Consider the following 11,585-nt stretch of genomic DNA (forward strand, 5'->3'; position numbering starts at 1 on the left):
CAAACAAGTAGCAATTTATTATTGGCTTCCGCATCAATCAAAAACCATCAAAATACAAAGTGCAATTTAATTTTCCTATAGTGTGCGTCATCAATCGGTCATATTGCGGCACTGAAGGTTAACAATCCCACTAAACCGAACGAAACTTGCATATTTTGCTGATTACTGCTGCTGAAAATAGTCCATTATTGTCATTTTCGGGCTGTGCTAATCGGTCAGACCCGGAGTACTATAGACTGCCAAACATTTTAACAAATCAGGAGAAGAGTGCAAAAAACTGTCTGAGGAACAAAAGGCATGTGTAGTTGGCCAAACTGAACCAGGATTACCAGGGCAAGAATCTTGACAACATTCGTGTTTGTTCTTATCATTTCTGGTCAGGTAGGTCAAATATTAATCTTTACTGCTCGTACGTATCTTTACCACCTATTAACTGTAGTTTGTCTAAATATTGCGCCCTTTCCTGCTTACTAAGAAAAACGTATTCAGTACTACATAAACTGTGCAATCCATGCTGCTGTTTACATCCGAGTATAGCCAATTTGGCCGCGCATCCGGGTAACTGACCAAACGTGACGTAAGTGCAAACCCTCTATTTAGCCATGGTCAATATTTAATACTTTTACATATTGATGGATCTATGCAGTTTATGGTAACATTAATACATTTCAATGTTTAATTAAGTTTAACTTTTGTACAAGAAACAGCTTTGTTGTGTTGGGCCATATACTTGATGTTTAATGTAAAACATGAGTCCCGAATCAAACCGGCTGAGAACCACTCGGCACGCTTACAGCACATTCAGTCATTTTTAACCGTGGGTCAATCCTGAGTTATCTTGTTCCTTTACTATCTATTTATTAAGTAATCATGCATAGTGAATTTTAGAGATTGCCAATAAACATTTGGAAACGTTTGCATTATGAGGCAGATAAACAGCGGATAAAATATCGTCTCTTCATCATTCGAATAAATTTGTTTTGATCTTACTGTTTGATATTTTTATTTGCATAATTTCCTCACTTGAAACTCAATGCAATGCGCGTAGAAGTTTCTGCTACTGTACATAGCTCATGAATATTTAATTAGTCAAGCGTTAAACCGGTTAATGATTGGTTGACTGTTGCTAAACAACTCACCGTATCATTCTAGCACTGAGTTGTTTACATTTTGCACGGTTATATTTTACTGCCTACAGTTTTAAAATCACAACTGCGAACCGATGCGTGCAAATGTAGTGTAAAAGCCCTGAGCAAAGTCTTTCAGTGCGTAAATATTTGTGCAATTTATGCAAGACCTAACTTGTTAGTTTTTGACAATACCAGTGATGCTGTACTGTCATGGACATGTAACTGATAGATGCGTAAATTGCGTTTACCATTATATATAGTAACCAGGAAAATAAATTACAAATGCTTACCTGACCCAAATTAGTAAAGCCATATTTTGAGGCGAGTTTATCAGCTTCTACTGATCCTCCAGGGATCCGAACAGCCCAATGATTGGTGTAAACGCGAGAAAGCGACGCTTCCCAAAGCCAAAAAGTTGACAAAACAAAACCAACGAACAACCGCATATTGCTCGTCGATAGTCCAGCCGGTTAACTTCGCGGTAAATAATTCAGACAGGAGCGATCGTCTCCAAACTCATCAAAACACGAGGCTGTAGATGAGCATCAAAAACCCTTCAGTCCTGGCACGCAATACATCCAAAACATCCCTGAGTTATTCCCGCGTTATTCTCTCCCATTCACAGCGCTGCATCCTTTACTATCGCTTCATTTGGGAGCTCAAGTTCAATAAACATGAAATATTTGTCCCGTTTCACGACAGATGGCACGCCAGCCGATGTAAGTCTTGTCATGTAAGCCTATGGCAGAACGAGTTGAGGTTAGCAGCACGAGCTTATGGCTAGTGTTTGCGCGCACTGCACTTGGCAAAGTGTTTCAGATACACGCCAATAAAGGCGTTTTTATCCAGGCAGGTGGCGTGCGAGTAGCAGTATGAGACATGCAGATTCACAGCGCACAGGTAATTCACTTGTGAACGAGTCTTGCAGTGTAATGACTGAAAAGAAGTGCAAGTATATTTCTAACTGTTCAGGGATGAATCTCATCTCATGACACCTGTCAAGATCGTGTTCGATCTCTGTCTTCACGTGTGACAGCAGTAGAGGAAATGAACTGATAATTGCATTCAGTCACTTTAATCACACTGACAGTGTTCCTAAAGACAAGAGCAATCCTCTGAATCTAGAGGTGGTGTTTGTAGAGCTCAGTCGTCATCAATATGGGATTAAACTGCAACAAAAATGATGAACAAATATACAGAGGATCCAAAAGACCACATTAAAAATCTGGAATTTTATGTAGTCCTGAAAAAAAAAAAGTTTTATTGTCAGCATGAGTGCTACTGTAATGAAGATAAACCAAAAGAGTTATTTTAAAGGAGTTTATCTTCAGGCCACCCAAGATGTAGAGTTTGTTTCTTGCTGATTTGGATAAATGGATCTTCTGCAGTGAATGGGTGCCGTCAGAATGAGAGCCCAGACAGCTGATAAAAACATCACAAAAATCCTCAAGTAAACCACACCACTCCAATCTATCAATTAACATTTTGTGAAGTGAAAAATCCATTGATGATGGATTTGAGGGTTTTTTTTTTTTTTTTTTTCAGCTTTTCACTTCACAAAACATTAAATGATGGACTTGAGTTGTGTAGATTACTTGTGGATTATTGTTATGTTTTTATAAGATGTTTGGACTCTCATTTTGACAGCACGCATTCACTGCAGATGATTTATTAGTGAGCAAGTGATGTAATGCTATAAATTTCTCCAAATCTGTTGTGGATTATTGACTCATATTTTGTCCAGAAGCAATCGTTTCAATTTAAAAAGCTTTAATGATGGATTTGTTTCTCACAAACACGCAGCTTTCCACAAGATGTTAACTGGACTGGAGTGGTGTGGATTTTTATCAGCTGTTCGGACTCTAATTCTGACAGCACCCATTCACTACAGAGGATCCACGATGGCCTGAAGGTGAGTAAATTTTCATTTTTGGGTGACCCATTCAATGCAAATGCAAAACAGGATCATTATCACTGGCGATCTCAGACTTTAGATCACACTGTAAATGATTTGCACGATGGCTGTGATTGTAAAGCTAATGCAAAGGGTTTGTCTGTTACGTCCTTCTTTGTTTTTTCTGTTTTATTAACTCAAGCTGCATAACAGCACTGAAACAAAGTCAATTCAAAGCCAAGTTGTTTCAAAAACGGTGATATAATTCTCTTTTTCTACTTCTATCCGTACCATCTGTCTTCCCTGTGGAGTTAAAAAAGGCCATACGCATTCCGTTTTTCACTTGTAAATGATCAGAAAATCTCTGTTGACCAATAGTCCAAATTTAGACAGCATTCGCCAGAATCAGTGTCAACACAGATAAATTTTACAAAAAAATAAAAATCCATAATGATACCCAAAAGAGCCAACTGTTATGTCTTATTCTAGGTTTCTTCCTTCAGTGTAAGTCTAAGGGATTTTTTGCTTTTTTGCCTGTTTTACTACTCACAAAGCAAAATATAATAGGTCTGATTGCTTGGAAAAGTAATAGCACAGCTCTCCTCAACCGTCTGCAAGATTTGAAGTGGCGCAAACAATGCGTGATGAGTTAGACATATATAGTGATGCTCGCCTCAACAAACCTCACTAATAAAACAATAGACAACCTGAAATGAGATTTTGTTAAGTAGCCGGAGCCCATTTTAAAAGAATATAAGCTATAAGCTATAGCGCTCGGCTCTATATATTCATAGCTCTCGTTAAACCTCATAACCTCAGAAGACGTTTATAGGATAACAGCGGGGTGCAATCCTCCTTGAAATATTGTTGAGCATTATCTGCGCTGAAAGCGGTGCTTTAAAGGAAAACATTTCACAGTCTGGATTTATTTCATGGGTATTATGCACGCCTGATCAGCTTCGCACTTCATTCGGCCTCCCTGAAAAATAGAAGCGCAAGTTTCTCGTGAAAAACGGCGTCGTGTCGCCAGCGCTTCGCCGTCTGAGCTATTCAGGCGTGACGGAGTCGAGCTCATTTGATTCTTCAAGCCGATCATTTGGCAGAGAGTGAAATATCGCCGTGGCTTTTAGCGCTGCCACTGAGCAAGTTTTTACTTGATCATCCTGAGCAATGAAGGGGAGTAATTGAGCATTATGTCATTTGAAGCGTGCTGTCGTGTTCGTTCTTAAAGTTAAACTTTATCTCAGAGGGAAAGCACCGCGCTGTCACCTTTACCCAGATGTCCTTTGTGATCTGAAATGAGGCTCCTGTGACATTTCATTTACTGTTAGTCATTCAGAAGACACTTTTATCCAGAGTGACTTAAAAATGGTGAAAACATGACCGATCCATCCCGAGGAGGCCGTAACATGAGATGTACCGCAAAACACCGAAAGGTTCAGACTGTGCGTCGTTATAACTTAAGACTTAATTCACCACTGTTTGTAGTTTTTTTTTTTTTTTTTAATTATTATGGGACTGTCTTGTTTGCGAAGGATGCCAAATGTGTCTTAGAAGTGAGCATAATGTTTTTTTGGAAAACGTTTGCATAGGAAGCCAATACCCAGGGTTGCCAGGTTTTCACAAAAAAAAAAAAAAAAAAAAAAAAAAAAAAAAAATGCATCTTCTGCAGTGAATGGGTGCCATTGGAATGGGAGTCCACACAGCTGATAAAAACATACTTCCAGCTAAAATATGAGTCATCTATCCATAACTTTGATCTCTCCAGCGAAAAATTTGTCTTGTCTGAATCAGGATAGAAATATACACTGAAGCACTGTATAAAACAGTTATAAACAAATATGACTGTGAATTTTTATGTTAGAGGACAACATGGGATAGCAGCATTATTATGGATTTGTATTTTATCCAGAAACCACAGGGTAAAGCTTTGATGGATTTGTTTTTTACGAACACAATGCAAAGATTGATGAACTATTGTGATGTTTTTATCAGCTGTTTGGACTCTCATTCTGACGGCACCCATTCACTGCAGAGGATCCACTGGTGAGCAAGTGACATAATGCTACATTTCTCCAAATCTGTTCTGATGAAGAAACAAACTCATGTACATCTTAAATGGCCTGAGGGTGAGTACCTTTTCAGCACATTTTCATTTTTGGGTGAACAATTCCTTTAAGTCAAGACATCTGTAAAATATAACCAGAATAACTAGACACCATATATTGGGTGGAACGACACAGGCTTTAGGATTCACCACTTTCCTAACTTTGCGCTCAAGGTATATTGTACGTGCTGCAATTTAAATGCAAGCACATCTTTATCCTGTATCATTTTCCTCCGAAATCTCTTTAAACTCCAAATGGGGTGGTTGCATAATGTTTTTTTGCTGCCCACAGAGCAGATTTTGGCAGGTAGAGTTGGCTTTCGCGCCGCTCCAGAGAGCTTGGCCAGCTGAATTTCTCATGATTTCTTCAGTGCTGGCAGGTATGTTAGTGTTAGAGGTTAACAGGTGGATATGTCAATCTGTCACTAACCTGTTTATCATAGTGCTCTTTGCACAGTTAGACATTTTTCTGCATAAAGCTTCTTCTGTATGTAGCCATCACAGCTTTGAATGGCTACTTTTTATTTTGCCGTTATATGATTAAAAACTATATCCAATTTAGTGTGCTGGATTTCTCTGTGGTTTGACTAAACAGAGACCTGTGTTATGTCATATCTAACAGCATCTCACATCTGTTGTACATCTTGTTGAAAAATGCAGAAACTTAAGATGTCTTGATGCCAAAGTGTACTTTTATAAGGTCACAGAAAAAAGCGCTTGACTAAAAAATACTATCAGTGATTCTCTTCCAGGAATCAGGATAGCAAAAATATTTAAAGCAAAATATTAAATCACTTTCAAGAAAGTGAAAGAAATATATCTTAAATGATTAAAACATAAACACAGACACAAAAGAAAATATTATATAATATATAAATGCATCTCTCTCTTCTTCTATATTTAATCAAATATAAATTTCAACTTATACAGAATTTATTATATGTAAATTATTATGCATAATAGTATATACATTTTTATTTACTTTATTTATTGCACAAATCTGTATACAGTTCTATAAAATTAGATTATATTTATTCTATATCATATATAAAATATCTCAAATGAAATACTAAATCACTTTAGTGTGTATTATGAGTACCATATAATTAAGTCTAATAAGTTAATAATAAATGAAGTCTCAAAACAATATATATGTCATTCTGGATTTATTGTAAATTACTGGAATAAGTGTGATTACTTTCATCTGCCTTCATGATATATCAGAAATGTTTCCGATACAGAATTTTATGATTTTTCAGGAAATCAGGTTGTAATGTGTGAGAATGCTGCCACCTATTGTTTGAACATATTAATGAAATTCACTAAGCTAAAACATAAATAAATAAAAACAAGTGATTCAAGTCATATATATTATTATATACGTTATTATGCTTATTATACAGAGGTGTATGTGTGTGTGAGAGAGATAAAGAGAGAGTGAAAGCAAGGATATATAGTTATACAATTCTATCATAATTATAATAACATTTCAGGCAAATGTCCCAAATGACTCAATGTCATAAAATGAAGTCAGTCATGCAATCTCACAGACATCTGCTTAAATATACAGATGTCCCCTTAGATTTAGATAAACATGATTAAATTTTCCCTTAGCTTAACAGTAACGTACATTGCTCTGTCCCCAGTACAAGATTTGCGTTCCCTGAATTTGAGACTTATTTGTCTTGCTAAAAATTTGTCCCAGTTTTCTTTTTATTGGAGTCATTTTCAATGCATTGCACAGCACTGACAGCATCAGTTTTGTGAAATCCCAGTGCAACCTTGAGCCTTTTTTGGCATAAACCTCCCATTTCATACAGATTAGTCCTGAATGAAGTTGCAGCGAGCCGACCGCAGCACAACACCACCAGAGGGCTTTCCACAAGTTAATTAACTCCCGCAAACGAGGGGAAAATCCATAGGAAATGTCACGCAAGGTCAATCAGCGATTATAATGGACATGAGTTTGGGAATAAAAGTCTCCACATTTGTAAGCAAGCCAAGCACCGAGCACTTGTGACAAGTGTTTGGTCCTCAGAGCAATCTCACGCCATGTGAAACACTGCTGGAGATTTTTTTTTTTTCTTCTGGAAGCCTCCTGCTCCTTGGACCCTCTTTAAACTCATTTGTAGTTTGTTTGGGCAGTGGTACAAACAAGCCTGTGGTAACAGAGAGTCTCTTGAGCGGTGCCCATGTAGCTGAAATCTGTTGGTCCTTGTGTTGGAACCTGAGGCCAGAATAAATCAAGACAAATGTACTAATAGGTTTAAGCGATCTATCTGTTTCTAACCATCATGATTTGGGATTTAAACCACTCATGTCTTCAACAGTTTGAACACATCCAAACTGGCTAACAAATCAAACCTTTGCGCTGTTCTAGAGCTCTGAACCTTGTAAAATGTTTGTTTATTGTCACATGCATACTAAACGACAGTAGCCTATCAAGCAGCAAAACAGCACTTAAGATGCGGTCAGATTAGCAAAACTCGCGGTTCAAAAAAGGTCTTTTGTCAATAGCATAGAGACATATGAAGCACCGCTCACATTTTCCTGCAAAATCACATCTATGTCCCGCAACAGATCTGTTGCCAGGTGGTCACCCTATGCTCACCCTATGATCACTATCAAACCACACAGCTTTCTGTTTGTCAGCACGTGATCAACTTAAGTGAACACAAAGGAAATCTGCGTGTGGAACCTTTTCCCGCTGATCCGCCCTGACGCAAAACTCCCGATCGCACAGATTCCTATTTAAAGGAGAAGTCCACTTTCTAGAACAAAAATTTACAGATAATGTACTCACCCTCTTGTCACCCAAGATAATGTACTCACCCTCTTGTCACCCGTCTTTCTTTCTTCAGTTGTAAAGAAATTATGTTTTTTAAGGAAAACATTTCAGCATTTTTCTCCTTATAGTGGACTTTTATGGTGCCCCGAGTTTGAACTTCCAAAATGCAGTTTAAATGTGGCTTCAAACGATCCCAAATGCGGTTGTAAACAAATCCCAGCAAGGAAGAAGGGTCTTATCTAGTGAAACGATTGGTTATTTTCATAAAAATAATACTGTTTGTATACTTTTTCATGTCAAACGCTCGTCTCGTCTTGTCTTACTCTGCCTGAACTCTGTTCTTTTTCCGGTTCATGACAGTTAGGGTATGTCAAAAAACTCCCATCTCATGTTCTCCCTCAACTTCAAAATCGTTCCACATCGCTGTTTTACCTTTTTTGTTAAGGGTGTTTGATCTTCTTTGCATGTTCACTTTGCAAAGACTGGGTCGGTACTTCTGCAGCAATGTAGGATGATTTTGAAATGATTTTTGAAGTTGAGGGAGAAAATACGATTGGAGTTTTTTGACATACCCTAACTGTCTTGAGCCAGAATACACAGAGTTCAGGGAGAGCAAGACGAGATGAGCATTTGAGATTAAAAAGTATTTAAACTGTATTTTTTAATGAAAATAACCAATCGTTTCGCTAGATAAGACCCTTCTTCCGCAGTTGGGATCGTTTACAACTGCATTTGGGATCGTTTGAAACTGCATTTAAACTGTATTTTGCAAGTTCAAACTCGGGGCACCATATCAGTCCATTATATGGAGAAAAATGCTGAAATGTTTTCCTCAAAAACTTTACGACTAAAGAAAGAAAGACATGAACATCTTGGATGACAAGGGGGGGTGAGTACATTATCTGTAAATTTTTGTTCTGGAAGTGGACTTCTCCTTTAAATGACTGGATTTCCGTGAAATTTCGCCAAACAAAGTGAATACAGTGTCATTTTAATAGACATTTAAACCAAATCATCTTATTCACAATGAAATACATGTTCAAACAGCATTTAACATGCATATAACAGCTGCTTCCAGTGTGGCTGGAACAATGGCTACATTCACACAGCAACAAAATACGGTTGTCAGTCCTGTATTTACATACATCCTATCTCCACCTAAGCCGTTCCTGTCAGTTTTGTGTTCTGCCCACGACTCACTCAATTATAAAAGCTCCTGTCGGTTAATTAAGGTTTGATGGATGAACTTGTGGCTCGATTGGACTCTTGTCGTGTCGTAAAGTTATAAGACGTTCAGTTTATATAGACGTCGCCATCTTTGATATTACTTTGGTCACTGTTGCTATGCTTACTGGTAAGGAATACAGGTTTGACTCCCGTTGTACGTTCATACAGACAGTATTTGAGATGCTTCTGTAAGTTGCCGAGACTCACACCTGTAAGTAAATGTGGTTGTCAATCCCAAAAATGGACAGTGTAAACATAGCCTAGATGTCCAGTCCTGTTCTATTCACACAGCGTGTGTTTTCCGAAAATGACTGACAACCATATTCTGCTGCTGTGTGAATGTGGCCAGTGTGAACGAAGCCATGATTTCTGAATCCAGCAGAAACTCCAGCATATTTTAAACACTTGATAGTGATGTCACTACCTGAACCTCACAGCTATTTGCTGCAGCGCGTTTTTCTCTGAGCGTTATCCTCTACTTCTCAAAGATCTCGATCACTCTCAATACTCTCTCTGTTTTGCTGTCAGTCCCACAATTCACTGAGCGAACGTGAAGCTAGGCTTCCATAGGAAAGAATTAAAAACGCTCACTCTGATCCGCTTCAGTGTAAATGCACAGTATCACTTAATGCATTCCCTGGGAATCGACCATGCATTTTGATCTGGGATTAATACTGGGGCATGCAAATGGAAATAAATTCTCACTTCATTGTTTATTTAATGAAACCCATTGAATATTCTTGCTTTTTATTGTTTAACTTTATACATAAAAATGACACAAATATCAAGATACATACTGTCAAATACTGTATATATTCTGTATTCTTTTAGCTGAAATCCATTGCCCAATTCTAAAGTTTCATTTTCTTGAGTATTTAGCTAAAGTGTGGGTGGGCCAGGCCATCACTTCACGTTCACCTCCATGGAGTGCGTTGAGGAAAATCACTTTTCAGAGATGCTCCAGTGAGGTCAAGACAGCATTACTCAGCTCAATGTACAATGCACACACTCACCAGCCGTATGACAGCCCAATTACTGAGTCTGCCTGAAAGAGCCACTCAGTGCATCTCAATGACACTACCTGACTCACAGAGAGAAAGACGGACCGAGAGAGAGAGATCATGAGACCATGTAAATCAGGCTGATCTGAAAAGCAAAGCGAGATGAACATGAAAATGGCTTGTAACTGTTTGTATTTGTGCTAGGTATTCATTTTAATTGTGTTTTGACCTCTGGGGTGGAGGATACCAACCTGAGGATACAGTATGCATTCCTCTCTACACATTGGCAGAACATCAGACACTAAAGAAGACCTATTATGCCCCTTTTTACAATATGTACTTATATTTCTCAGGTACTCCCAAAATTTGTCTGAAGTTTCAGCTCAAAATACCCCACAGATCAGTTATCATATCATTTTGAAAATGCCCAGTGGAAGTAGAAACACGCTGTTTACATGCATGTATCTTTAAATGAAAATGAGCTACTGCTCCCCGCCCCTTTTCTAAAATAGGACTGTGCCTTTAAAGCCACTAGATGGCAAGTCTGCAACCATTAGCTGAAAAAGTGTTACGGCTAAAGCTAACGCTTCCGGTCTGGCAGTGCGTGGGAAAGGAGATCAGAGGCCGTTTTCTTTGAATGGATGTCAATGGAAGAGAAGCTTCACTACGCTGAATAAAGAGCTTTTTAGAGGAAACGACTCATCATTTAATGAATCGACAGCCTAACATGTTTTACACTAAACAATACTTTTGGATTGAACTATTTTTATAGTTCACCATGAAAAAAATGCTGTTTTATAAGAGAAGGCACTGACTTTTTGCAACAGGTGGGATTAAGCTTACGGCACTTCCCATTCATTCCTATGGTATACGTAAACAGCGTGTCGCACAACTCTGACTGAAATTCAGTGACGTCAAGGCTGTAATGTGATTAGTTATTAAGGGACACGAGATCCAAGTTAGCTGTTACACTTTCTCCAATAGTAAGTAATACAGACTCATCTCCATATGGTAAGAAAATCTCTGGTGCCTTTACAGATCGAACCTTGGATACTCTGCTAAAAAAACATCTGTTTGGTTTTGATGATCACGTCTATCACGTTCATGCATTTTAAACCATATTAGTTTAAACTTAATATACTGCACATATCCGAAGCGCGCGCACAGAAAGTGGTACTAAACTCAAATTTCTCTTTCATGTCTTATTGTGCTTAAAATGTCAAAACACAAGTTTATGTTAAAAAAAAAACACAGAAGTTACAAAAACAGTCAGTTTTGCCTGTGAAGATAAACAGCTGAGAAAGAAACTGCATGTTAATGTTAGATCTGTGTGGCAGCAGCGTAATATACAGTAAATAAATCAATAAATCCACTGCTCTCTTGTCTTAGAAAAGATTTAGAATTAGTTGAAGCAACAATATTCATAGAAATTCAATAT

General features: G+C 38.0%; 1 protein-coding gene across 2 annotated transcripts in view; it reads right to left on the minus strand.

The window, feature by feature from the left end:
• Nucleotides 1–1,965, minus strand: part of pcsk6 (proprotein convertase subtilisin/kexin type 6) — a 93,063-nt gene extending 91,098 nt beyond the window's left edge. Inside the window, exon 1 of one of the 2 annotated variants that reach the window (XM_051115296.1) lies at nt 1,421–1,965. In XM_051115296.1, coding sequence (XP_050971253.1) covers nt 1,421–1,576 — 156 coding nt within the window. In that variant the 5' untranslated portion in view covers nt 1,577–1,965. The remainder of the gene's footprint in view (nt 1–1,420) is intronic. The other variant, XM_051115294.1, reaches the window with a different exon arrangement.
• Between the last annotated feature and the right edge of the window lie 9,620 nt (nt 1,966–11,585).

The sequence above is a fragment of the Labeo rohita genome, chromosome 7 (genome assembly GCF_022985175.1).
Source record: "Labeo rohita strain BAU-BD-2019 chromosome 7, IGBB_LRoh.1.0, whole genome shotgun sequence".
Classification (NCBI taxonomy): Eukaryota; Metazoa; Chordata; class Actinopteri; order Cypriniformes; family Cyprinidae; genus Labeo; species Labeo rohita.